At 41.7% G+C, this 27,968-nt stretch overlaps 1 protein-coding gene across 3 annotated transcripts; it reads right to left on the reverse strand.

Moving 5' to 3' along the window:
* Positions 1-4,108: 4,108 nt before the first annotated feature.
* LOC126544811 (3-oxoacyl-[acyl-carrier-protein] reductase FabG-like) lies at positions 4,109-26,831 on the reverse strand. Of its 3 annotated transcripts, none has more exons than XM_050192302.2 (10): positions 26,725-26,831; positions 19,493-19,580; positions 18,334-18,473; positions 16,288-16,380; positions 15,166-15,251; positions 10,739-10,832; positions 7,840-7,909; positions 5,097-5,133; positions 4,813-4,876; positions 4,109-4,463 (listed from the first exon to the last, which is right to left on the reverse strand). In XM_050192302.2, the coding sequence occupies exons 2-10, from the start codon at positions 19,542-19,544 to the stop codon at positions 4,305-4,307; spliced, it is 795 nt and encodes a 264-aa protein (XP_050048259.1). In that variant the 5' UTR covers positions 19,545-19,580; positions 26,725-26,831; the 3' UTR covers positions 4,109-4,304. The 3 variants fall into 3 exon arrangements, with proteins under 3 accessions (XP_050048259.1, XP_050048260.1, XP_054933824.1); XM_050192303.3 differs by having other exon boundaries at positions 19,493-19,562; positions 26,725-26,813; XM_055077849.2 differs by lacking the exon at positions 26,725-26,831 and adding an exon at positions 26,141-26,483.
* Between the last annotated feature and the right edge of the window lie 1,137 nt (positions 26,832-27,968).

The raw sequence follows: 27,968 nt of genomic DNA on the forward strand, positions 1-27,968 counted from the left end.
GGTTTGTGAATAAAGATTCAGACTTGCAATGTCTGCAGACGCCTTTAGCTATGTGTGCCACCCACATACCCACCTAAAGATGTGCAATGCTCTATGCCCTGCACCATGTACATAATGCGAGCAGCTTGCACATCAACCACTACATTATCAGGGTTATCAGGCGCAGGCAGAAGCTGCTAAGACTATGATGACTATGAGGCAAAATAACAGAGCGGGCACATCTGACAGTCTCGACCATGCGAATACGGGAAAAAACACCGTTTCTGACCGTGAGGACGGTTGGGTGAAGCAAAATATAAACTCTGTACACACCCGTAATCAACTCCAACAGCATTGCACATTCAATTTAGAACAGCGTAAATGAAAGATATACAAGATGTTTGTATTGCGTGTGTATAGGGATATTGGGGGAGGTGAGCGACTATGAAATACAGCACAGTGGAGACTGTGACAGAGCATTTTTTTGGCAGCATAGCATTTGTGGAGCAGACATCAAGGCACATATAGTAACTGTACTTGATGAAATAAGTAACGTAATGAACTCTAGGGGCACATAGTAATTAAAAAATTGAACCTAACCAGTGTATATGCATTGCTAGATTATAAATTTCCTGTGTCTAGCCCCAGTTTTGAGAAAGGTGCACCAAAAATAAGTGGAAAGAAGCACTGCTGTTTCGGTCGACAAATTGAAATAAAACTGGTATTTAATGTTCCAAAACTGAGCATTATGATGGAGTCCTCCAAGTTATTTTTCGACATAATGCAGGACTCGAAATTTTTGACCACTTCGCATATGTCGACACAATGCATGGTACACAAGCGTTCTTGCCTTCCACCAACATTGACATGCCGTCATAACTGAACATGCAACCTCATGCTCACCAGTGAATTTCTATAGCCACTGGTGCCTCGCGACGGGTAAGTCAACAAACTTCCAAATTGCATTTTTCACTATGTTCGCTAATAATTGCCAAGTAGCTGTGCTGCCAAGGAAACTGTTCCTATGCTTTTTTGAAATTTCCAGTAAAAAATGAAGGCATGTTAGCGTTTAATGCATATATAAAGTCTTGCTTTTCATATTGGCTCCCCCTCCCCTCTGCACATGATGCGGTCGACTGAAAAGAAAATGCCCAATTAGTACTTGATCCCTGATTGTGTCTGAGGTAAGATACAGACGCCTGGAAATTGGAATTTGATAGGAGACAAAACTTGCAATACTGGCCACCTTTATTTTTGTCTAAATAAATCAGCTGAAATGCAGAAGTCAGTGCTACGTAACTTAAAGGTTGACTGTGTCCACCACAAGTGTGGCCTATAGTGTGTAGCCTTTGTTAAATGTGTATATAAGGCTACTCCGTGCCTTCAACATTTCTTGTTCGCAGTGCTGCCAACATCCAAAGACAGTCTTCCTTTAAGTTGGATAAAGAAATTCCCTAGATTTTTGTAAGATACAGTTGTTCAGTTTGACAGTATGATCATTTTTGTAAACACAAGCTTTTTTTGTTATGCAAGTACATGGCAAATTTATACATTAAATTTACTTCCTAGCTTGTATTTCTAAATTTAAATCATGAGGTCACTGGACTCAAACTGAAATAATGTTGCAGTGAAAGTTGTGCTAACACAGCATCCTGCTTGAAACTATATTTACACAAGACGATGTCAGCATGTTTATACTTCGATCTAGGTGCAAAACAAATTTGGGCAACAGCAAAATGACAAGATTGACATGGTACCTTATTCAAATTGTAAGGAAGCTTGAACCGGGCAACCATTGCACAATGTAGCTTTGTCAAAACAGTGCGAGACTTAACAGCAATATAATGCACGTGCAATAAATTTTTGTTGCATGCCGTGATGTACAGACACTGCACCACCACGCTCCCATAATTACAAGTCACTTGCAGTGAAGCTTGCAGACAGGCATCGAGTTTTTTATTGCGCTAGGAATTATATGGACACTCAAAGTGAATTTTTGCTGGCGTCTGTGCCATGAGGTACCATATATATTTAGGTATACGTATGCTATATGCCACCACATGCTATATGACATCGGTATATGCGGGTTACATTGCCACACCATTCTACCACTAAAGTTGCTCATACCAGGTCTTGCATTCTTGACAAAATTATCCTTCAGAATTTTGAGAATGGCAGCCCTCAAGCAAATGTCATGAAACAAAACAGCGACAGTGCATGCCTTTTACCTTTAATGTTCTCAGACCTAAATATTATAAGTGCAAAACAATAAGAGCTTATTGGCACGATTGTGCAATACCTCTGGGATTAGCCCAGGAAAGAAGCTTGAAACATACCTGACACGAAAGAGTGGTTGTAAAGTCGCCAAGAAAAATGTTGGCTTTAAATAATAAACATAAACGAAATTGTCCGATGGCAGGAATCAAACAGAGCGCCCCTAGCACAACAGATTGTTTTTACTTAGCTTATGTTTACTTCAATTCATACTGCTGCTATAGCTACCAGTCTTGCACTTCATGTAATATTCTAACGTGTTGCTATCGCATTCATTGCTTCGCCCTTATGGTGAAACAGGATTTTCTTTTCCTTTCCTTCGTGCAAAAATTCACCCATACATGCGACCACGAGGATTCTACAATGCAACTCTGCAGAAAGTTTCTGTGCCTATGGACAGTTCCTAGTAAATCTGTGCAGTTTTTCCAAAATGCTCTTCTGTGTTCAGAGGTAAATCTGTGTGCACAGGTCCTCGACGCAGCTTCCAAAATGCCTTGTTGTGCTCGGCGGTAGATATGTGTCCACCTATCCAGAGATTTGCATCCAATGCTTTGTTTGGTACTACAGCGTATGTTTGTTTTGCCGGTTACACAAATATTTGATTCAACGGGCGCATAAATCAGCGGCATGGCTGTGCTTCATTAACAAGCCCGGCACATCCACACGTTGTCGTTTACTTGGTGAGAGGCATTCGCTGAACTGCCATGTGACCACAAGTCGTACTTCGCATGCTAATGTGAAGATTATTTGAACAGATTCAAATTACAACATGCCGTCAAGCCAAGAGCTACATGTAACGACCAATTTTTCTTTCCTCCACTTGTTAGCACTAACTTTCCCTAGATATGGAAAATATTTCCTAAACCAGGTCCCAAATCCACAGATCTAGGGAAGTTTCCCTAGGTTTGGTAGCCCTGGTCGTATTGCCGTGTGGTGTGGTTCATGTGGTGTTTTTGACACTTCAGATCTCTGGATGGCATTTGCAGAAGTTCTTTTCACTCTCAAGGATGCTGCGACTTCTGCCTTACCAAAGGAGCCCCCTAATGCAGCCTGTAGTCAGCCTGGTCCACCCTTATGACAAACAGTAAATAAAGTACTTTTCTGCGTGTAACCGGCGACCACATATAACCCACACCCTCAATTACAACACGGCAAAGAAAAAAAAACTCTGCACATATAACCAGCAATAAGAACTGCATACAATGCTAGAACCTTTGCAAAACGTCTGCATTTACATTTGCATGACTCGTCCACGTTGTATCTTCAGCCAGCGGCTTGTTAACCCCCCTACCCCCCACCCAACCTTTGGTGATGCTAAGCCGGATTCACACGACGAATGTGATCGAAGATGAATTAGTCAAGTGAAATACGACGTGAATCGAATCACATCGCAGCTAGCATTCACACGACACAGGATGACAGTGCAGATGGAGCAGCCCTCGCATGGGCAATGAGCGAATGCGACCGAGCCGAAAATCCCGACGATGAAATGGCTCTCCGCCATTCCACAGAGCAGTTCGTATGGACTGAGGCAGTGCCAGGGGAACAAATGATGCACGAGTTTGCTAGCGCCGCATGCACTATTCGCTTGCTAAATGCGAAATCATTACCCGTAAAGGGGAGAATGTGCAACCATGAAAAGGGGAGAAAGGAGCTTCAACACGCAGGGGTGGGGAGGCGATAACTAAACTCCGAATGGTGGAGCACCTTGCCTTGTGATGTGGCCTCGCAGCTCAAGGCTAAATTTGCATATACTTAGCACTTCGACACTACTGTTACATTTTCTTGAATTTTTGGGGGGGTTGTACGTGCAAAAATGTCAGAGTAGTCGAGCGAAGAACCCAAAGCAAACATCTGAAGTATACATATTCCTTTTAATTAAACAGAGCACTTAAATAAGCGTAACAGCAAAGCAAACCACAAGAACAAATCGACTCGGAAATGTGTCTGCAGAAGCTCCTTGTAGAAATCGTAGCAGGTTTCTCACAGTAATTGCTGGGGGAATTGCCAGGGAGAAACCCGCCTCTCTAATATGCTGACAATGCCGAGTGTTATCGGGCACAAGTTGCGTGCCGCCCGCCGTCCACTGGTAGCGTGACTCCTGTGATGAACGAAGCAGCGTCCGAGGCCAGGAATGCAATGGCTTTGGCCACCTCATCTGGGTTCCCAACTCGGCCCAGGGGATGAGTTGTCTTTGAGTGTTCCAGGAACTAAGAACAAAGAAAAAGCAAATGTGCTTTAGTTCCTGCACTTGCACAGCTGCAGTGGAGGTGGTGATGATAATGACAAAGGCAATGAAAAGGATATTATTTAGTGAGATGTGTTGTCGGTCCTGTTTTAGACTTAACAATATAATCACCACCAGCATCATCAGCTTATTTTTGGCCTACTGCAGGACGAAGGTCTCTCAAAAGACACTTCCAATTCCTGTTGCTGGATCAACCACATGCAAATTTTCACATATCATCACTCCGTCTAATCTGCTAGATTCCATGGTTGCATGCATTCCATAGTACATTCCATAGTACAGCAACAACTTGATCTTGATCTTCAACTCACTGTTGCATAGGACTCGTCTGACATGCCTCCACGCTTCTGCAGCTCTGTGACCACTACGCCGGGGCTGGAATGAAGAGCACACAAAGCAAAGTTAGGCTTGGCTGCGAGTGTCACGGGAATGAGTTGTTTGCATCTGCTCACATTGTTAGACTGTACGACAACCATACACGCAAACACGTGTGCATGCGTGCACACACACTTTTTACAGCAATAGCAAAGTCATGTGCAACAACCATGTGCAACAACATAAAATGCGACAATGACTGAAGTGCAGGAAAACTTACTTGACAGCGTTGACCCTCACTTGCTTGCTTGCCAACTCTGTTGAAAGAGGAAGGTCACTGTTAAATGTATACATATTGCCAGACCGAATCCTAATGTTACCATGCATTTAGTGTGGGATGGGAGGGTGGAACACGTCACTTTGAAATTTGATATATGCTGGCCCTTCCAGAAGGTGCAAGTGAAATTCTATTTAATTTTATCTGCTTTCTGCACAGGAATTCAAGTTGAGACATGAGATGTTTTACTATATTTTATCTTCTGTGTACGCCTTCATTAAAAAAAAATCACGTCCGACTTCAGTGACAGATTCCCTCAATTTAATTACTATGCACCTGACTCCATGATACATTCAGGACACACATGATCTTAAGAATAACATCTCTGAATGCAATTTCTGACCTATAATTTGGACTCGCCGAGGACCACCTGAGAGTATTAATAACTGGGAGCCAGAAAATAAGATTTGCTTAAAGATAAGCATCTATTTCAACATTTGCGGCAAAAGTCAGTCAACGTGTTGCTTCACACACACATGCTTCCATGCAAACTGGTATGTCTTCTACCACTGTCATGCTGCTGCAACAGCTTGTTGATGTATGCCCCAAATATGCATTCCTTGGTAACCTTACAGAAGTCAACCCCACTTCGAAAGCCAAAATGAGTGTAGGTCCCTTAAAAACAGTCAATGTTTGGCAGTTCCCTGGCTTTATCGCTGCCCTCGTAGGCGACAAAGCAAGAATGGAATTAGTGTCATGTGAACCTGCTTGACGATTCCGAGACAAAAATTCATAATAGCCAAAGACAAAGTCGCCCGATACAGTGTTACTGTTTTACATGTAGAGGAACAAACAAGGGTCGAACAGGAGTGGGACCAAGCTGACCATGCACTGGCAAATGCAAATGCAACGTTGAAAAATTAGCAGATTGGCTAGACTTGTACCATAGTTTCGACACGCCTGTCTACTATATGACTGACTAGGCTTCACTACTTTTGGTTTCGAGGACGTGCTGGTGATGCATCAAAAGAAAAACACAGCTCTTTGCAAAGTCCCAATTACCAAACAGTGTGCTGAACAGAGTCCAAAATTTTGGTTGTTCGGATACATTGTGTATATAACGTCTGTGGCAGGGCTGTGAAGATGTCTGAATATTCAAGCATGTTTAATTAATTGTGGAGTGAATGCACACCTGGAAAGCTTTGAGAAGGTTTCAGTGCCACTAAAACCTGCTGTAAGAAAGGCAAAACTGCTCTACATTACATTTTATCCACAGCGAATTTTTCTCCCTCTTAAATCAGGTGGCCAGCCCCATTTTTGATAGACTGAAATTAAATTTAATTAAATTAAATGGCATAAGACTAGATGGAGTGACGAAATTAGGAAATTTGCTGGTGCTATTTGGATTCGGTTGGTGCAGGACAGGGGTAATTGGAGATCGCAGGGTGAGGCCTTCGTCCTGCAGTGGACATGAATAGGCTGACGATGATGAAAATTTAATTGTGGAGCATTACGCACCAATACCACAATATGATTATGAGGCACACCGTATTTGGGGACTACGGATTAATTTTGACCACCTGGTTTTTTTTAACATGCAACCAATGCACGGCACGCAGGCATTCTTGCATTTCGCCCCCAGTGAAATGTGGCCGCCATGGCCGGGATTGGATCCCGTGCCCTCGGGCTTAGCAGCAATTATGATAGATGATAACATTACTTTTGTTTGTGTGGCATCATCCCAAGTAACACGCAGCATTTTAATTTCTTCCAGACAAAACAGGCAAGTATACTGCATGCAAACAGTGTTTGAGGCAATGCACTAAGACATACAGGGAGGTTTAAAGGTAACCATAAAAAGTGAAAATTTAATCATTCAAACGGTACGGTGACTCGAGTTTTTATCTCATATATTAAAAAAGATTTTGCTCTTACTGCTGCTTCATGTTTTCTCAAATTCCACAGCAAGATTGCATTTTGTGATCCTGATTTTCACGGCAGCACCTGGAGCTGCCACTTGCATGGTTCGCAAAAAAAGAAAAAGAAAAGAAAATGTACTAATGTGAATTTGCCTACGCTGCCAAGTCTTTGCATAAGTGATGTCTGAAACATAGTGCCTATGGCATCACCTGGTCACTTCCGGCTTCTGCAGTACAGCAAAGCCTGGCATTCGAAAGCGGTTTCAATTACTCAATGGAGGAAAGGAGGAGGGGGGGGGGGTGCATGATGTGGTAACCATGAAGGGCGCAGACGAAGGCAACTTCACACTTATTTTTCTTGGTAAGCCAAGCAACCTATAAGTACAGTAGTCTGTGCCTCTCGGCAGGAGTGGTGTCCGAAATGTAGTGGCTGCAGCATGCGACTGCTAGTTTTTTTTGTTATTTAAGGAAAAAGAATTAAATTATGGGGTTGTACGTGCCAAAACCACCTTCTGATTGTGAGGCACGCCGTAGTGGAGGGCTCCGGAAATTTAAGGAATCCCCATGTTTTTCTTTCGGTACATTTCTGAGAAAGCAGCATCCTGCTTCAGCCTAATGATTTAATTTTAACTTTATACACTACCTCTGAGCTACCCTGTACACAACCTGAGAAAAAGTGGGCTATCAGCTTGACTGGGAGAGCCAGTCATACTGGGCTTTCGTACTGACATAACATTCAGCATGACAGGCAGTACAAGTGAGGCAAAGGGGTCACGTGATAATACGGCTAAATGCTCAACCTAGTAAGAAAAGCAATGTGACCTTACCTAAGGCTGAACAGTGGGTCAGCTGATCAACAGCACTTTTGGACATGCAGTAGGCCAACACGTTTTGAAACTGGAAAAAAGAAAACCAAGCATATAGTAAAAGACATGTAACGACTATTTGTGGGTGTACGATGAAGGACTTAATTTGTACTCAATGTTGCACTCAAATTTTGGACAGGAACTCCTCTGCATACTTTGAATGTTTATGGGGCCACCCCTCTGTGAAAGTCCAAAAGTTTAGGCTCAAAAGCAGGCTCAGGCTCAATTTCCATCCCATTGAAGCAAGCACAGCCATGACCCTCGTAAGAACAAACTTCTATATATTGCATACTTATGCAGATACAGCATAAGAATACTACTAGTATCTGTCTTATGCGCAATCCACAACAAAGATGGCACATGCATATGACCATACACCTAAGTCTCTCAAAACCAGTAGCTACATGCCTGCCATAACAATAACCAAGAGTGACTTCGTGCATCAGAAAACAAAGAAAAAGAGATATGAAAAATGCACAGATGGAAGTCCTAATATCAGAGACTGCACTGGAACATTGCACATGCCTATCTACCCATGTCGGATATCGGCACACACGTTGAGGCGACTGGCTGTATGCCCCAACAGGCAGAGGTTCATGGATCAAGGGTAGCCGTAACTGGTACATGCAAATTCCCTGTTTAAGTGTATGCAACGCTGTGGCGCATTCAAACTGTACTTGATGGCGATCACATGAGCGTAGCCTTTTGAAGTGTGGCTGGACTACAGGCCATGGCGTTACATGGAAGAAGCGTACATCTGTGTGCACCTTGTAAGGCCAGTCGCCCGTTCTGCCCTTAGGTGCATACAAATTTTGAAACACAAGCTGACACAGATGAGTAGCCAGACACATATGCACCAGGGTCTGTTTGGGCTTTAGTCAATGCATAATTTACTGTAACACGAAGTTTGCCGCAGATATATACAATTGAACCAGAATATCACAAAACTAATAAAGTGAACTATCCTCTACATCAAAGGTACAAAATTTTTTAATTGATTCTGACGTAAAATAATTCCCTCATAACGAAGTGGACATTAGATATATAGAACTCGGGGCGTCGGCTGCCATCGCCGCAAAGCCGTTTTCATGTTGTGAAAGCTGTGTTCAGGGTATACTTTCTTTTTGGAGTGGACTGGGGCAGGCTTACACAATCTTGCGCATCTAGAACTATGTTTTTAATGATGCTGAGAAAAAGTTCACGGCACTGTTAGAAATTACTGCCTACTAGGCGTAGTTTTGTTTTCAATAAACGAATTCCATCTTGGCATTTTTTCTACGTAGGAGAAGATATTGTCATCCAGTTTTTCGGACTTTTTGCCATAGCCTCAAGTCTGAAACTGCATTTATTGAAGTCACCACCGCCGCCATTTATTCACTGGCACACTGATTCACTGGCAGCCACAGTCGTTGTTTTGTGCTGTCTAAATTAGACCTACTACTTCGACATTTGATATCGAGCTTCCTGCTGTTCAGTGCCATGTTTCTCATTTAAAGAAATTACTCTGTCATTACCTCATTACCCAATTACCCTCATTACCCTGTCGGTAATGGTGCACACTCAGCCTTTGTCATTCTCTGTCAATGGTGTCAAAGTGCGGAAAGAACGGCAAGGGCCTAAAGCGTTGCATAATGCTGGTTCCCAAAAGTCAGCTTTGCTGCAATACAGCAGCATTATAGGGTCAACAATACCCAATGTAAAACGTGTTAATTATACGTGCATGCACCCCCGTCTCCTGTGACAGTCAAAGCACTGAGGCGCCTAATAATTGTACTGGCAGGCCATTAAAGCTATTAGGGACGTGGCTGTGGCAATTCGAGCCCTTGAGGGAAATTAAAGGCACACAGTCATTTATTTTTTTTCAGAATGCCCGGCTTTTCGGATGCTTTTGGGGTCCGTAGAGAGCCCTGAGAAATCTGACGTTGACTATGTAATGAATGCATCGCAAACGTTCCTTCAAGTTCACCAAGGGCAACTTTGCGTACATCAAATTACTAAATATATCAAGAAGAAAGGGGTTACCCGAGGGGCCCGTTATCAAACTGTTTTTAGTGCATAAGTCAATTCGTTAAAACTGGATATGACTGTATATACTTCATTTGTTGCAGGACAAGTACGATTGTGCATCAAGAAAAGTGATCCTGAAGGAAAATTTAACTTAGGAAAGATGGATAGCACTCATCTCGTGTTCTAATCTCAGTCTATGTCTTTTCATGCTACAATAAAGTAGTATGTTAGGAGGCAAGTTCCGCTTATTATAAGCAGACATTTGTGGTACTCTCTAATCACGTGACAGATTGTTTCGGCTTCGCATAGTCAGTGTTTTTTATGTCCTTAAACATGGTAAAAATGTACATCATTCACATGAGAGTATGACAAAATTAAAGTTGCTGTGGATGAGCACGAATGATTATAATCCTTATCAGGACTGGCAAAAGTGACTGTGCACAGAGCAACAATAGTACCTGTGCCTGCTGAACAATAATACTGGCCAATTTTTTATGGAACTTATTTTGGTATTGTCTCCTCAGTGCTTACACTGAAGCACTAGAAAAGGGAAGAGCATAATCTGCAATACTGCAGAGGCAGATTACGATTCTCACAAACCGCTCTACATGCCAAGGGCAATTAGAAGTGCACAATCACATGGCCTTTCCAGCTACAATATTTTCTGCAAGTCATCTCACGGCATGAAACAAACATTTGAATTCTGCACAAGGTTATCCAAAGTTATAGATTAACTCAATGTGTGCCTCTAGAATCCCTCTATAAATCTCTACATCTAGAGATTGTTGAATGATCTTTGTAACGTTGACATGAAAGTTTCTGTATTATAATGGAGGAAGGAGCTGAGGCATACCGATCTGATACCAGTGACACTAGACACGTTGACAATGCTTCCTTTGCTGAAGATCAGATGTGGCACGGCCAGAGACATTAGGTGCAAGACCGTCCTGCACAGATGGGAACGAATATTGAAACAGTGATAAATGCGTTGCCGTCAGAGGGATGTTGACTTTTCCATATCAACGAGACATGCAGCTGCTAGACTGGCTGTGTTGTGTTCCTGTTTGTTCCAGCAAGCAAAGCTGCTTAACTTGATAACAAAGTGGACAGCTTTCTTTGCCTGCTGCACATCAGAAGAATGCAACTTGACATTGTTCGGCCAATGGCCTTGAAAATTGTTCACTCTTAAGATAACCAAAAAAGTTATTGTCGGTAGTGTTTTTTTTTATCTGAACACTCACAGATATAAAATGTACCTAATGCAGACCTGCAAACCTTAGAATTCAAAAATCCCTGCAGTGGTAACAAATACTAAAAAATTATTTGATTGCTCAATATGCTTACTCTTTATCAAAGATTCACAGATTGTTTTGTAGGGATTCTATGAACAGGCACTCCGCTCTATATAGTTGCAGCAACAATGATCTGTGCCGCAGAAAAGCATCTATGTTTATGAAGTTTATTGCAACGTTCTCGTAACAGCTGCAAAATATTTGGTTGCTGTTGTACATTGATTCTATCAGTTGATGTCACTGCTGTGCAGGTATGCGCATATAATCAATAGTTCCCAATATTGGGCCATAGAGAATCCTTTAGTGACTGTACTTTCTTTTCAAAGTTGTTTCTGCCTTAAGCTATATGCACATCAAAAACCGTAAAATATGTGTCACTATGACAATCATAAAAGAGCTAGAAATTCGATTTTGCCAACAAAACTAAAAATTGGCAGGCATATTGTCGCTCGCATTTTTATTTTAGGCAATCTCACCCTTAATTTCTTTTACAGCAGATGGGTGGCAACAGACTACTGCAGTTTGACAGTATGAGTACACGGCTTTAGTTAAAGGAGGCTTCAAAAAATTTAATTTTGGGGTTTTACACACCAAAACCACGATCCGATTATGAGGCATGCCATAGTGGGCGACTCCGGATTAATTTTGACCACCTGGGGTTCTTTCATGTGCCCCCAATACATGTGGCACAGGTGTTCTTTGCATTTTGCCGGGGGCAAAATGTGGCTGCTGCGGACGGGATTCGATTCCGCGACCTCCTGCTTGGCAATGTGGCATAGCCGCTAAGTCACCGTGGCAGGTAGAGGAGGCTTCACTCGGAGCCAACTCCAATTTTCATATTAAAATCACGTGAAATGCAGAAATCCTTTAGACAGACATTCAATTGCTCTGAATGAAATTTATTACATTTAAGAGGGAAAGCTGAATTCTACCGCTTGCAGTTAGCAGAACTTAGATTTACAGCCTCAGTTTTTATAAAAATTGCCAAGAATCTAAGAAACAAATAAACTAAGTTTACAAATATATCTCTGCAAAAAAAATGGATAAAGCTAGTTCCTTAAACTGCATCTGTTAAAGCATCTGCAGTGGTTAAATGCGATTTATAAGTTTACAGCTTACATGTGATCATTACAATTTTATGAGGGTTTAGAAAAAACCTTACTTGCAATTTAGTAGTGAATTTCAGAGCAGTGTACAATGCATAAATAAAATTTTTTCTGCTTCAGATGTTTCGATAGTCATGGTTCACAGAATTCTGATGCCATTTATTTATTTATTGGTTAGACAGGTGTAAGTTTAGTGCTTCAATTTTTGCAAATTATGCTATTTCCAAAAATTGTGAAAAAAATTGATGGAAATAAACGAAAAGATCCCCTTCCTATAGATGATTTTTTTTCTATACCCACTGAGATAGCACTGTGGCTATGGTATGGTGCTGGTCGCAGGTTTGGTTTTGGCCAGGGCCGCAATGATGGGAGTGAAATGCCAACTACTTGTGCACTTAGAAAGGAGCTTGGGCAGTCAAAATTAATCCTGAGCCCCCACCACACGTACCTCAGAATCAAATTGTGGAAACTCCAGAATCTATTTTACTATTTAAAAATGTTCTTTTAAATGTATCTAGGCTCATCAACTTACTGAGTGAAATCATTTCCTTGTTCAATATGTTTAGATAGTGGCTTCTGAGGTGAAGTTCTCTCTTAAGCCTGTGTTTTTCTGATGTACTGGTTTCCCTTGCCGCGTTCGTGCCTTGATAGCATTGTTGCTTAAGGTTTGATGCCTCAGACATGTCGGCGAGCACTTAATGCAGCCAGACTTAAGAGTGTTCGACTTTGTTCCAGTCCATTGTGTAGCTCCCCTATTCACCATTTGTCTGCGTTGACTGCTTGCTAGACAGCAAAGCAGTCTTCATTACTGCACACTTTGGCACTGTTTCCTCAAAGCTATTTTCTTCACAGTCCAAGTTGGAACAGGAGAAGCTGCCAATGCTGCTGTCTGCAATGCTGAGGGGGACATTTAGAGGGGTAGTGGAAAACTATTCAGAGAACCCTATTATTAAGTGAAAAAGTTCTCATTATGCACAAATTTATGTCCTATCAAATGCTGAACTTGCAGTGCTGTCAGCCTCTGAAGCCATTTTCCCCCTAACTCTGAAAAAATTCCCCAGATTTCCCTAGATATATTGCAAAATGTTGTTCAGGTTGTCGATACAATTTCAGTAATAAAGCTTTACGTTATGAAATAGACTGGAAAGTTTTATTTATTTCAAAGCTCATTAAAAAAAAAATCTGAGGACACTTATTAAGCACTTCTTATGAGTTGTGAATGTGAAAGCATTAATGGCCAATTGAATGCTGCTGAGCGGTCCTTTGAGTTATGAACTCCTCGCGGGCCAGCGAGCACGTTTTGATCTTGCCTTACCAAGGCGCAGCGAGAACGCAGACGAGAGCTTGCGCGGACAAGGAAGATGGCTTCCGAGAGCGAGATCGTGGGAGACATGGTGTCATGCCAATGTTCTCTCCCTCACGCAATACCGCGGCAGAAGGTGTTCCCTTTCGCCCGTGCTGCTCCATCGAGGCCTGAGCATGCAAGCGTGACCCAGTGTCATGAGCAATGAGGTGTGCTCCTGATGTAGCGTTGCAGCCAGAGGGAAGTTACTCCGTTATGGACGCTGCCAGTTATTTTTGCTCAATGGACCATTTGACGCCTTTGTATCAATACATTTAAATAATAAAGTCGTAGGACTCAAGCTAAAATGACGCCGCAGTGCAAGTTGTTATGCTAACAACACAGCTTCCTGCTCAAAGCCATATTTACAGAAGACGACGTCAGCATGTAAACACTGTGTTGTTGCCTGAAGTTTTTTTTGCATCTAGACCAAAGTGCCGAGATTATACAGAAGCTTAACTGAATTGTATGGAGGATGGGCACCGGACCTCCATTACAGAATGTAGCAGTGTCAAAACAGTGCACCGCTTATGACCCCAGTGTACACATAGGGGTCGACCCCACATTTTTTAATGCTGTGTACTGATGTAGCACCCCCACACGCTGCATTATTTTGCAACAAAGCACGAAGATACGTGGCTAATTTTTATGTTTCCTTCAAAGCAAAACTCGCCCACACACGACTAATGCGACTCTGTTGAAGGTTGCTCAAGGTACATGTGTCTGCTTACACACAGATTTGCCTGTGCTGCTTTGTTTGACGTTCCAGCAGACGTTTGTTTTGGCAGTTATTAAATATTTCACTCAGACTGTATGGACATCGACAGCCCAGTTAGAGGAACGATAGGCAAAATCACAGTAGCAATACTTCGTTAACAAGCCCAGGGCATCTACACACCGCCTTTTACTGGACTAGATGTTTTCACTGTGCTGCTGTAAAATCAAAAGTCAGTTTGTATTTTAATACGAAGGTAATTTGCAAGTGGCAGATCAAAACACCACATCACGTCAGCAGTTTTGCAGCTTCAATGTCACAGCACGACATTTTTTTTTACATTTGAACAAATGTCACTATTTCCATAAATTAGGCACAAGATAACTAGATCTAGGGAAATTTCCCTAAAGTTGACAGCACTGTCAATATAATTTGATGATACACAGAGAACCATTTTCAAGTTCTCTTGGTAAGCTATAAATCTAAGTTATACCGTCCAGTAAGCTGCAGGGATTTTTTTGCTTCATTCATATTAGTTGCAAGACCTGTTCATTGCGATGCACTTGTACAGGGCAAAAGTACGTAAAAATGAAGTTTTTGAGTCTATCATCTTTCACACAAAAAAAAGAAAGACTAAAAAAAAAAGAATTGAGCACGGGATCAGCAGATTATACTTAAAAAGACACTGCAAATTGTTTAGAGGGAAAGTGGTAGTACTAGCCACACTTTAAGGGTCAGTGCTTCTGATCCGCTCGGAAATCAGTACGCAAGAAAATGAAATACAGTAGGCCCCGAAGTACTAATAGTACTTTGGATAATACGTACCTAACGTTAATGGCAAACATTTCGTCGTACTGTTCGAGAGACGTGTTCTCAATACTCCCATTTGCAATTATGCCTGCACAGTTGACCTGTACGGATAAAAGAACAGCAGGCTAGTTGACAGCACCAGAATCTCACAAAAATTTCCAGTAAACATGATCAATCAGTTCTAAAAGATTCAGTTGACCCTCACTACACTGAAGTCCCATATGACAAAATACAGTGAAACCTCGTTGATACATTTTGAAAAAAAAGAAAAAAGGAATGTGTGAGGAAAACATACTAACGATGGGAATTAATGATCTGAAGTCACTAAAATATTTGGCAGACTGAACTTCAGCCGACATTTACATTATGTGAAGTGCTGCACAAATTGTTAAAGCATGAGACGCGAATGCATGCAGACCTGGTGGGGCCATTTCCTATTGCACACAGTATTTTAAGACAGCAAAGGGAAACCGAAACAAAATCAAGTTGGTGAGCAACTCCAGAATACATTGCTGCCAGACTGAAACACAACAATCATTTCCCACCGACGCCAGCAGGGAACGGCGATGCGTTTGGGTTATCGCCTACAAAAAGCATGCAGTGCACTTTCCGAGGCACTATGCCACACATCCCGTGGAAGAGGTGATGTTAATCGCAGTAGGGTTGGCAGCCATAACTGTGAATGTGACATGCGGTGACCCGCATGGTAGATGCCCATGCGATGGGCATCTACCACTCTCGATCATGCTTGTCTCGCGCCTTTACATGTTCATGTGGGATGTAACAGCTGGAAAACATTATACGATCGCAGTTTGGCAATGTACTGAACGTTGCCGCCAAAGAGAGCATTTTTTGGGAATGTATTAAATGGTAAGGAAGAAGCGTAACTGTATTGGGTCATTTTTTGTGTTCACGATGGCAAAAGTTGGTGCTAGGAAATTGTATGAAATTGGAACATATCAACGAGGTTCTAATTTAACTTTGTTATGTCCAATACTGGTTATAAGCATACATTTCTTACATGCCGATATCACTGACAGACATTTTAGGTTTACTTGATCACATCTGACAATTAATTATATTGAGGTTCAATGTATGTAACAGGGAGAAAATAATGATTATAAAGTAGGGACGCACCAGAATGTCAATTTTACCGAACTTTTTACTCGTTGATTCTACGAGGGTTTCTGCCAACTGGGTATCCCTTAGGTCGCCTGGAGTTTGGAGAATCTGAAAAGGAAAGATATTTTTATGCACATTGCATTCAACAATTTTATGCACAGATTCACACCTTATAATGGCTGTCCGGACTAAATGTCATCAAGATAAAAAAAAACATCATGGGCATTTTTTTTCATGAACGATGTCAAGCTAGCTTGGGGATTTACAGAATTTTGCATGCCAGAACGACAACCTGATTACGAGGCAAACCATAATTGGAGAATTACGATTAATTTTGACCATTTGAGGTACTTTAATGAGCAGCTAAATCTAGGTACACAAGTGTTTTTCCATTTGTTACCCATCGAAATGTGGCTTCTGCGGCCAGGATTGAACCCACGACGTCGAGCTCAGAAGTGCAACGCCATAGCAACAGAGTACACCATAAGTTTAATTCGCTAACTCCTATCAACTTGCCTATAGAATACGGTGTGAATCCAAAAGTCATGGAGGTTGTTGAGAAATTACTGGTAATAGCAACAACCTATGTTTTGTCTAACAAAACGGACTTCAACAAAACGTCAACAAATGGTTTTGTGTGAACCTTTCTTCTAACAAAAAATAAAAAAATAAAAAAGTTGAAAAAAAAATGCCTGTGAAATTAAAAAGAATTGCAACAATGCACTCGCATGCCAGCCATAGCAGTGGTCTCAAGCACAAGCCTAATCATTAGGTATGCTGTGAGCCTTACATTCAAAGTTTTGTCTTTGATACGGAGCAAGGATGCGCACTAAAAGCAGCTGATCCAGCAGGGAAGAAGCTGAGCTGTTTGTTTAAGCGTGATGAACTATGCTCACATTTGATGAGCTTTACGCTTGAGAGAATTTTAATACATGACAAGCAGACATGTTTGCACATGTTCTTTTAATATTTGATGGGCTAGCTTTTTTTCATCGGCAAAAGAGGACTGCATGAAAATTAGGTTTCTTTAAAGGGTGTTGTCGGTCATATCGTCTATGTCCTTCCCAACTTTTGCACTGAAACTTTATCAATTAATTAAGGTTATGAAAAGTTAAAAAGACATTCACGTCTAGTACGAACACACATCAACATAAAGGGAGCACCATTAGCATTCAATACAGCAGTTAGTTGAGAGCTGATATACCTCTAACTACCGAAGTTTTCAGAAGATGAAGCTGTGAAGAAAAGTTTAAGGGACTGCAAAGAAAAACATTAGGACTAAAGCTATGTTTAATGCAGATTAGGTATAGGTAAGGCACCAACCAATAGATAATTGATAAAGTGGTGGCTTAAAGGGGCACTAAGTAGCAATACTAAATTAGTTTAGACTGAAAAGGAGTTCTTTGAAAACTCTCTTCATTCCATCACTGCAAAAAGTGTTAAGAGAAAAAAAGATTAAGGTTGGAATTTATCCCCCCCCCCCTTTTTTTTCAAAGAACTTTATTTAAAGTATCAAAGTCAAGGTTAAAGTATGCCAATGTGATGACAAATTTCGAAGTATTTTCTCATACTCAAGGTTTTGTGCAGAAAAAGTTCCGATTGTATTCTAGGCAAAGCAATTGATTTGACTGGAATGCAAATGCATTTTTTATTTGTCGATAAAGAATTTACCAAAAATCAAAGCAACCTGTCACAGTCCCACAGGGAGCTGGTATAGGAGCATTAGAGGGGCACCGCAACCCATCTTTCATTTCATTTCATTTTGTGTTTCGAAATAAAAATGACTAATTACTGGCTAAAAGAACTGTGAAAAGAAGCTCATGTCTACTCGAGTGACAAATATGCGAGGTTACTTTTATGATCATTGATAATTATGTTTCAAAGCAAAAATTGGGGACTCCAACGCAGGGGTTGTGTCGCTGGCATTGATTTGATACCAAGCACGCCACCGCATGCTGCTGCCACATGAAAAAGGTTGTGGGTGTCCCGGTAATATATTTACTGTAAAAGCTTTTACAACACTAACATTCAAGAAATGAGGCAAAGGTGTGAACTGCGTACTTTGGCGTCTTGTGGCATGTACTGCTGGCATGCTTCTGCCACTTCCTTTAGCTTGTCCTCTTTCCGGCCGTTGAGAGATAACCTGGCTCCGAGCCTTGCAAATAGCTTGGCTGTGCTCCAGCCAATACCTGAAGAGGCACCTGTAGCAATTGTATGCATTAGCACACCCTTCGTATTCTGATTGCTTTGCAGACAAGATACAGAAAAGCATTGCACAGATGTGCCGAAGCGAATCAGCACGGCCTTGAACTTTTAAAAAGATGTGATTGATGAAAGATGTACAATTATTTTAAAAGCAAGATGCAATGACTAACATTAAGGCATCTTCTGCTGGTTCAAGATGACTGATTATTCCTTTGATATGAATGTATGAATGATATGATATGAATGATATTAATGTATGCGATGTGCGGGTGCAACACTGCACAAGCTTGTCAGCACTCATTGAGCGAAGTACTAGTGAACACTTTTATGGCGCGAAACTCATGCAACTTTCATTGTGCAAACATTTAATGAAAAGTACTGTCATTACGTTTTTCCTGGCAGCACTCCATGCAGCATTCGGAGGGGCATTTTCAACGAATATCAGTGTAGCATCACCTTGAAGGCCTGAGCTCGGTTTGCAACTCAGGCTCAGCAATAAATGTCACAATTCTGTAAATCCGTGACTTTAGTTGCTGTAAGTAGAATGGCACAACTAAAGGTATTAAAATTATTACAATTTAAATGAAACACAAGTGTTTCATTATATGCGGGCTTAATATCAAATGAACAAACAGGCGGTAAAATATTTTTACTCCCTTCATTACAAGAAATAACATTTGGAAGTGCATTCAATGGGGCAGTGTCAAAATGATTAAAATGCAAAATGCTGCTATACTTCATGGTCGGTTTACGATGCACAATAACTTGGAATGGCTGGTCTATGCATATACCCTCTATTTTCACAGTAGGCTAGCTCTGACAAAGGCATCAAGTGCTAATGTTTGGTCAAGGTGTCGAATATTCAGAGAAATTGAAATGAAAATTTTCAATTGACCGATTCGATACAGAACAGAAGCATTTCATTTGTGTTTGAAATTTTAAACATTCGCACACTGCCCACCAGTCATAAGCACCGGGCCACTGTGGCAGACTTGAGTATGTGGTCGCCCCTTACCTGTTATGATTGCCACCTTGCCCGACAGGTTGATAATAGCTTCGGGAGGCATTTCTCGTCACAGGTGCAGCTGCAGTTCGAACAAAAACTGCAGCAGAGGTAGTAAGCAGGCAATGTAGCACAAGCAGACCGTTTCTGAGCCTTTAAGCAGGCATGCACAGGAGGTAATAAAGTCACTCCCTGAAATGCCGGTTGTAAGATCACGAGCAATGCCCTCTCAAGTTCCGCCTTCGCTTAATCACTGCCGGGAAAATTTTGCAACATGAAACATCCTGTAGTGCTACACTAGGAACTGAGAAATTATAGGATTAGGAAGTTAAAAAAAAAGCATAAGGGAAATTAACTTTCGTTTTCTTGAACTGAAACGCAGAATTACGAATGAGGATTACATTTAGGTTTAGCACATGTACACAAATACCAAAGGAAGTCAATGGGGAGACAGCTACTGTCGAAGCGTCATGTGAAGGTAGGCCTGTAACCACGTGGATGGTTAGGGAGTCCCAACAGTCCCATGATACTGCTCAGTACAACTGACATTTATGTACATGTCAATGTGTGCATTATATGTAGGGTCCTTCATTTTCGGGTTTTGCACTTTTTTTAGTCAAGGGAGGGGGTAAAAATTGGGTGTTAATAGTAAAGAGGAAAACTGGGGAGAAATTCAGGCTTTTGTTGTCTGGTAGTCCAAAGTTTCCGATTTTCCATAACTTTTATAAACGACTGATCCAAGCAATGGTTTCCTTTTGGACACGAACATTTTATTTAAACAAGTGAAATCACTTACAGGATCATGTAATGGCACATTGAGCTGCTCGCAAATCATATGGCAAACCCATATCTACAAACCTTCATTGGCAGGCACTATTAAAAGAAACCACATTAACAAAACAACAAATAGAGGTGGATTTGGCAATCCATTCTTGACTTTCGTCTCTGCATATTTGTTTAATAAAGGAAAAAGGCGTAAAAAACAGTGCACATGGGCATGCTGCACAGAAGATGTCGTGCTTTTCCTTATTTTGCAAGCCCTTGTTGACAGACCTTATCATATGCATTGCAAGCATTTCTGCATTCATGCTAGACCTGTCAGGCTTTTCGCCCTTGCTTGTTGCCGTCCTGCTTTACCGTTTCCCAATGTACGCCCTTGCAACAAAATGAACAGAATTACCAATCTTTGAACATAAAGTAGTTGGGTAAACATCTTCTCGATGTCACAGCTACTGTTCACAATGCAAAGCACCATCAGTGCTGCATTGTTTCGCTTCCTAGCGCATTACCGCCTTTTAGATGTATGTGATGTGAGGGAAGTGCGAGACAGTGCGCCAATGTCGTGTTCGCAATTAAATGCCACTAATAAAGCAACAAGCTTTCGTTCACATGTCAGTAGGCATGAAATATATTTTTATATGCCGGTTATTGCTGGTGTTAAGCAAAAAATAGGTCTATATGCCACAGTGACACCATATAAGTATTACAATACATTTTAACCACTCACTCACAAAAGGTCAGCAGCATTCATTAGTTTTGTCACACCAGCATTTATTATTATTGTTTCAGAAAAGGAAAACTTCAGAGAGATATCAGGTTAAACTCGATAAATTTTGTTCTAAGTGCAAAAATCTGGCATTATTGGGTTTTACCCGAAAGCAAAGGACCCTAGTTATATGTTTTTACGTGTCAATGATGCGACTGATTAACACTAAATAATTCCTGTGTACAGCTTGTGTGGAGGTCCCGGATTTAGCTTCCACAAGCAGGAAGTTGTCTTTTCTTCTGCTTTCATTTCTTTTATTAAGAACATGAAGCTCATCACAAAATGACTGTCCCGACCTCAAAAGCACTTTGCCGGAAAGAGTGCACAGTAAAACACAGAAATAGGTTCGTGAACTGCACAAGGTGTAGTTTATGATGTTGCCCTGACCTGGCAGCAGGAAGTATGTCCGAGAGGACAGTGCCCTAATGAAAAGTTTCATGAGCACATTTATGGTGAGCACAGTTGTGTTTACATCACTTGGGTATTCACATACATCATCACAGCTTCAGCCCACTGTTCTGAGAACGTATCATATCCAGCGGGCGAAAAAATGATAAGGCTATTCATGTAATTGCAGTGGCCACAGAGATAACGTGGCTGGATGGCTGGACGACTTGCGTGTTATCAGTACACCTTTATGAAAAAGCAAATCTCACTCCTTTTTTTGATTATGAAAGCGCGATGGAGTTATGTGTGCCATATCCCATTGACATGTGTTGGTGCATACCTTGTTTTCGTGAGCAGCATAGATACAAAGGCAGCCCACCTCTGGTGCACGACTAATGGTATTTTATTGTGTAAGGACATCCATAGCCAGATAGTGCCAGAACTAGCAATGTTCTAAAAACTAGTAGTGCAGGTATGTTAAGAACAAATGGTACTCTCGGTGGTGAATGCAGTATATAGCCATAAAGATGTACAGGTAAAGGGATGAATGACCTAGCTAAAAACGATGGTGCTTATGAAAGTTTGATATGTGCATAATAAATAGAAGCTGTGTATAGGTTTCGAGAAAGCACATTTTAGATAACAGTATGAATACTTTCCTGTCCTGTACTCTCACAGAGGCTGGGCACAGGCCCGATCCCATTAGTGGCACCACCGATAACGCATGGAGCGATGGTGAGATCTATCGCTGTAATGTGTGTGAAAACGAATGACAAGAGCAAAGGAATCTGGAATTAAGCGGTCCATATAGTGTCTTAACAATCATGTAGAATTTTTATTAAAGTAAGATACAACTTAAAAAAAGAACAGCAGTTGGCAACCAAGGCACACGAACCGCACGGGGTTGTTACTCCGCCAGCCAATCGCAGAAGCAAACAAAATCATCGTCATGCAGCCTGTCAAAATGGCCCCGTACTTGATACCTCTGGAGCGTCTGCTGTTCTTAAAAGTCTTTTCATTGACGGAAAAGGTGTGCAACAAACATGGACAAAGTGCATAAAGTCTGAGCATTTTGCTCTTCAAAAGTCTACCTGCCGCGATTGCTTAGTGGCTATGGTGTTGGACCAAGTGAAGCTCGGAAGGAAAAGTTTGCCAAAACCTATCGTCAAAGGTATCAGTGATGCACGATTGAAGCGCGACTAGGTGAGGGGGGGGACAAACACTGAAACTAGATAACCTACGTGTAAAAAAAAAATTCTCTAAAATTTTTAACCAGAATACTGGCATACAAGTAAATTTACTGTTTCAGATATTTTTCCTGCACTAAAAGAATGAATGTTATTTTCTTTATATTTCACAATTTATTAGTTCTTTCTTGGCGACCCCAACCAACCAGTGATTCTGGCGCAAGATTTGGCAAGGCTGTGCAAGCCAGCTATTATGTCATGAGGAAAGGCATTGCTCCCTTGAATGAGGCGGTTTTGTCCGAGTTTCTTTTTTTTTTATTTCCTTGCATGTTCTTTCAAAGTGAGGCGTGTGCTTCACTTCAAATTTTGCATGACCAAGCGCACTGCATTCATTGGCAAAAGGTGCGAGTGCAGGTTTCTTGTTATCGTGCAAGTTCACGCTACGGCATTCGACACGCTTGTCTCGTTGTAACGATAAACGTTAAACGCCCCGCAAAGATGCGCCGCGCTATGTTTGCTTACTCTCCGTAACACAGGCTCCAAGTGTCCGACAGGCAGCAAAATTAGTAAGTGGAATGTTTTCTACAAAATTAGTAAGTGGAATGTTTTCTAAATGATAATGTGGGTCAATGTTGTCTGATAAGTGTTGGATATGAATACATGGTGTCGCAAGGAATTATGAATAATTCTGTGAAAAGGATTCGCATACGTTGCTATGCCCTGTGACTGTGTGCTGGCCATAGTACTTTTCATCATTGAAACTTTTGCTTGGTCAGTCATAATGGTTGCATTATTCAAGACGAATAAAAGTTGATTTTGAAAGCTCTTTGGCAGCATCATTTATTTTCATCCTATTCGCTCACTTTCTTAAGGAAGCTACTGGAGCAATTGCTGTCAATAACAGGCTAATTACATTCACATTAAGACGTACGCTACTCCTAATAGTTAAAGAACATGCTGGCGTTTCAGCCGAGACGAGTCGCAAGCTCGCTTCAGCCTCGAAAGAAAAATAACTGCTGTCGTAGCGGCCGTAATGCTGGACGCTAAAGAAATTCAAACATTCACGCCAAGCAGTGAAACATTTGTTGTCACTGCCATTTCCGATTCTGACGTCACTTCTTTTTATTTTTATTTTGCTTGCTGTTAGTTGTCCCCACGATGCGTAGATGGCGACGGTTACAAAGCGCCCCATTTTCTTGACATGTGGTCTTTTACGGAAGCTTTTCTACCAGTTTACATATACCTTGGTTGGGCTGCTAAGCACGAGGTTGCGGGATCGAATCCCGGCCACAGCGGCCACATTTTTGATGGGGGCGAAATGCGAAAACACCTGTGTACTTAGATTTAGGTGCACATTAACCCTCTAACTGGCAAGATAAGAAACACCTGACCTAGAATGTTGTTATTGCTTTATTTCTTCTTGATATTGTTCAAATACATACCAAATAAAATATGAAAAGGTTTCTCTGAAAACCGAGTGAACTAAAGCGCTTTGAAAATATTGTTGACCAGCTGATTAGAGGCAAATGTATAGTCTAAAACTTGTGTTTGGCAATTGGTTTGGCAACGTAAATGTGTGTTCTTGAGATGAGTCTCAATGGAGAAAGAAATACTAGCTTTCTTAAACAAAGGAAAACATTTTCGCATTAGCGATATGACCACCACATCTGTTAAGAAGATACTGATGAGGTCTTCGAGTTTTGTCACCAAAACATCTGCTGCTGCTCACTGTCGACATTTTTGTGACTACCACTGTTGAGCAGGTACATAAATTAAGATAAATTGAAAGGCACAGACTAATATTTTGTTTTGTGTGGTGTTTCTGGATATTTTTGTAAGGTCAGCAATATTGTTGAGCTGCCAGTTAAAGAACCCCAGGAGGTCCAAATTTCCGCCCCACTGCAGCGTGACTCATAATCAGATCATGATTTTGGAACGTAAAACCCCATAATGAATTAAATCTTTAAAAATCTGGGGTAGAGGTCATTTCACTGCTGAGCTCGTTTTGCTCGTGAAATTTCACTGCCAACTGAAGTGAAACTTGGCAATAAATAGTTGCAGCGAAGCAAGCATTTCATTTCAGTTCAATAAGGAATTGGGCTTGCGCCATTCCACTATAATAGGCGAGGGAAAACGTATAAAATTATGTGCTAATAATTTTATTTTTGTGGTTACCGCCTTATTTGGGTAACAGAAGAGGTTTGAAGTACGAATTATTTGCAGCCTCGCAGAGTAGCAGTGACTGGCGGTTATGAGGGCATGGATGGGGCTTCATTGCAGACATAAGTTATATCCGACTATAGAGCATCTACCAAGAACTGTTTCTTGTCACTCTTGCAGAGGCTGAAAAGTAACAGAGCTACACGGAGGAATGCCACAGGCGATATTTATTATGTGGCATTCCATGCATTCTGTGGCTATGCTCTGGCCTGTATTAAAACAATGCCACTGACTAGGATTTCAAAGAACTGGACTGCATGTCTATAAAGCTTCAAAGATGACTCTCAGTGACAATTTTGACATCAGTCCTACAAGCCGCAGTAAAGTATGTGTCTCAGCAAATAGTGTCACGCATGCGGGCGACCCTCGTCTCATAAAGAAGTGCTTCTATAGATGAATAACCAATGTGGCCCTTGTCTTTGAAGAGAGTGGCTACATTTCAGTGCATCTGCTTGCAATGTCACCAGGTTTAAGGAGTTCAATAGACAGATGTTTACCCACACAATGCAAAGAATGGAGTAAATCAATATGGATGACCACAGCTCTTCTTGAATGCAAAAGACCAGCTTCTTCATGATTGTGGGAAAGCGCCTTTACTCAACGACGATTAGTATATGGCTACAAGCTACACACAAATCAATTTAAAAATAATAAAGTAGTCTTGCATGTTATGTGTTTGGTGTGACACATTAATAACATCAAGGCTTTGATTAGTAATTTATTAGAAGTAATGTGAATGATCAACTACTATTACTAACAGTACCGAGTCTGCCGTAACCAGTTGAATTAACACACAATATAAGCAAACTTCTTTCATAAAATGAAATTGCCTGCCAAGTCTCTGCTAGTTTTGTCCGTCAGTTAACGCCCATTTCAATATCACACAGTATTAATAAAGATCTCATGAACTGTCTGTAGGGGGGCATATTCTCAAACGATCACATTAAGAGATATCACTTTCAGTGCGCGCTGATTGGCTGGTTGAGTCAAACCGGTTGAGCCGATTTTGTTGAACAAAACGGATGGAATCAACCAATTAACGCACCGTGTACTGACATGCGAAAGTCATAGCATCGCTAAGAGAATACTACCACAGTGAAAGGCAGGCAGCAAAGGTACAGGAAATGTGCAGATTAAGTGTAACACAGTACTGTGTTAATACAAGCAAATAAATAGCGGTACTGAACGTAAACTAATACTAGGCACATCAGTAGCAAGGCTACATTAGTGTTCTTGTCAGCACTGCCTCACAGCAGAAAGAACAGGGCGTGCAGTGCTTGTAATTTAGGTAACAAAGCAATAACAATTTTCTGCACTCACCACAACTCTTCTGACCGTTTTACTCTCAAGGAACTGGCCTCGCAAAAATAACTGCGACAGGTACGCACACCAAATTGACAAGCCTTGAGGATTCACGGAACGAGTAGACTGCGGCCCACGATGGGATATGCTTGGAAGCTTTCACTTTACAGCCGTGAGTGGGCGTTCGGTGACACAGCGGAACGACATAAGATCAATGCCACCGTTCAAACAACCCTTGCATAACCAAGTGCTAGTAACAGGCAATTACCGCAAGATTTCCAATAGCTAACTCGCACTACTAGATGCCGGGTTAGCTGCCGACCTTCGCCGAATTCACGGAATGGAGATCTCCGCGACAGATGAGAAAGTAAAATCAGTGCACTCGCACCCATGCTTGCACCGCACTAGCCCGATAAAACCGGCGCCGCGCTCTTTCTTTTTTTCTCTATCATTGCGTCGCTTGCAATGTCACTCGCGAGGGTCGGCGCCCTCTGCATAGGAGACGTTATCGCTCGTTCGCAAAGAATAAACAGCGAAATGCAAGCGCTTGCCGGCAGCAAACCTGGCAAGAGTTAAAAGAAATATACAAACGGAATACTCACTCAATGAACCCACGAGAGCCGGCGCCACAACAGCTCGAACGCACAATCTACAAGTGCTCAACTGCCGGCATAAAAAAGCGAAACGAGAATAGTAAGGATCGTTGGATGAATGCTTTGACTGTTCTCTTTGAAACTGGGTGGTGGGTTGCGCTACCAAGCCCGTTTGCGTGTTTTGCCGAATGTCTCCCCTATCTGTCTACCTAATGTCTTTGAAGCAGTTTTATTATGTGGTTCACTCTTCTCACATTGCCTGCAATGCACCTTTAAACTTTAATCTATTCCTTGTGGTTTGGCGTGGTAAAGTTTTGTTCAACAAAGCGGTCTGGTGGGCTAGTTGGTATCGTTAATAGTTTTTAGCGCGAAGTAACGCAATGTAATACAAGAAACGCATATTACAATAAAGCATCAGTTGTTAGTAGCCCTGTGTCCCTTCTCTCGTGTGATGCGTTTCTTTGCGGTAAAAACAATTAACACTAAAAAGTTATTTATTCATTGCATTTATCGTTTCAAAGCAATTGATATATTCATGTGGGCAGCGGACTTCAACTTTATTTTGACTATGGGTTTCTTAGAAAGAAATTATTATTACGAGAGAAAAGTTGAAAAAGGTGCCCAAGTGCAAGCCAAGTATACACTAGTGTTCATCGCTTTCTGCTCCCTTCAGAAGCGGTAGCTGCAGCCGGATTCAAACGAGGAACATCGGGCTATTGCCTCCGAGATTGGGTGGCGCGCGTTGTGTGCGCCGCAAAATTTCGGAGGCCATGCTCGTGCTAGCTTAGAACGTCACTACAACTGAGCCACCGTGGCCCCGCGGCTGGGACTCAGAAGAAACCTGCGCTGTTTCAGAACGTTAAAACAGAAAGGTAAAAAAAAAAACAAAAAAAAAAAAACAATCGCAGTTGTGTTGACGCCATATGATGGACGTTCTCATTAAGCGCCCGTCGAGCGGAAAGCGCTGGCGTCAGGTCGAGAACTCCAGATCTGCCGAGCTCATTCCTTCTTGGCTGACACGATAGCGGGTCGAGCATTGTTCGACTAGTTCGACGTTGTCGGTCGACAGCTTCGGTGTCGAGGAGGCTGCCTGCCGGGTTTGAAAGGACGCGTCCCTTTGCTCTGCCTGAGCACTTATAGTGCTCCCACGAAGCTACACAAGGCTTTCTCAGAAGAGACAGAAAGTTTACAAAAGGGAATTTTCGCTGCTGCATGAATCAACCTGCACCGTTCAGAAGAAACTAAAATAGATA

Source organism: Dermacentor andersoni, chromosome 10 (assembly GCF_023375885.2).
Source record: "Dermacentor andersoni chromosome 10, qqDerAnde1_hic_scaffold, whole genome shotgun sequence".
NCBI lineage: Eukaryota > Metazoa > Arthropoda > Arachnida > Ixodida > Ixodidae > Dermacentor > Dermacentor andersoni.

Excerpts from the sequence above, each read along its gene's own strand:
- LOC126544811 (XM_050192302.2), bottom strand. The coding sequence starts at position 19,544 with ATGCCTCCCGAAGCTATTATCAACCTGTCGGGCAAGGTGGCAATCATA. Across the intron at positions 15,252-16,287 it reads TCGGTAAAATTGACATTCTG|GTCAACTGTGCAGGCATAAT; the intron begins GTGCGTCCCTAC and ends TTATCCGTACAG. Across the intron at positions 4,877-5,096 it reads GTGAGGGTCAACGCTGTCAA|CCCCGGCGTAGTGGTCACAG; the intron begins GTAAGTTTTCCT and ends TCTTCATTCCAG.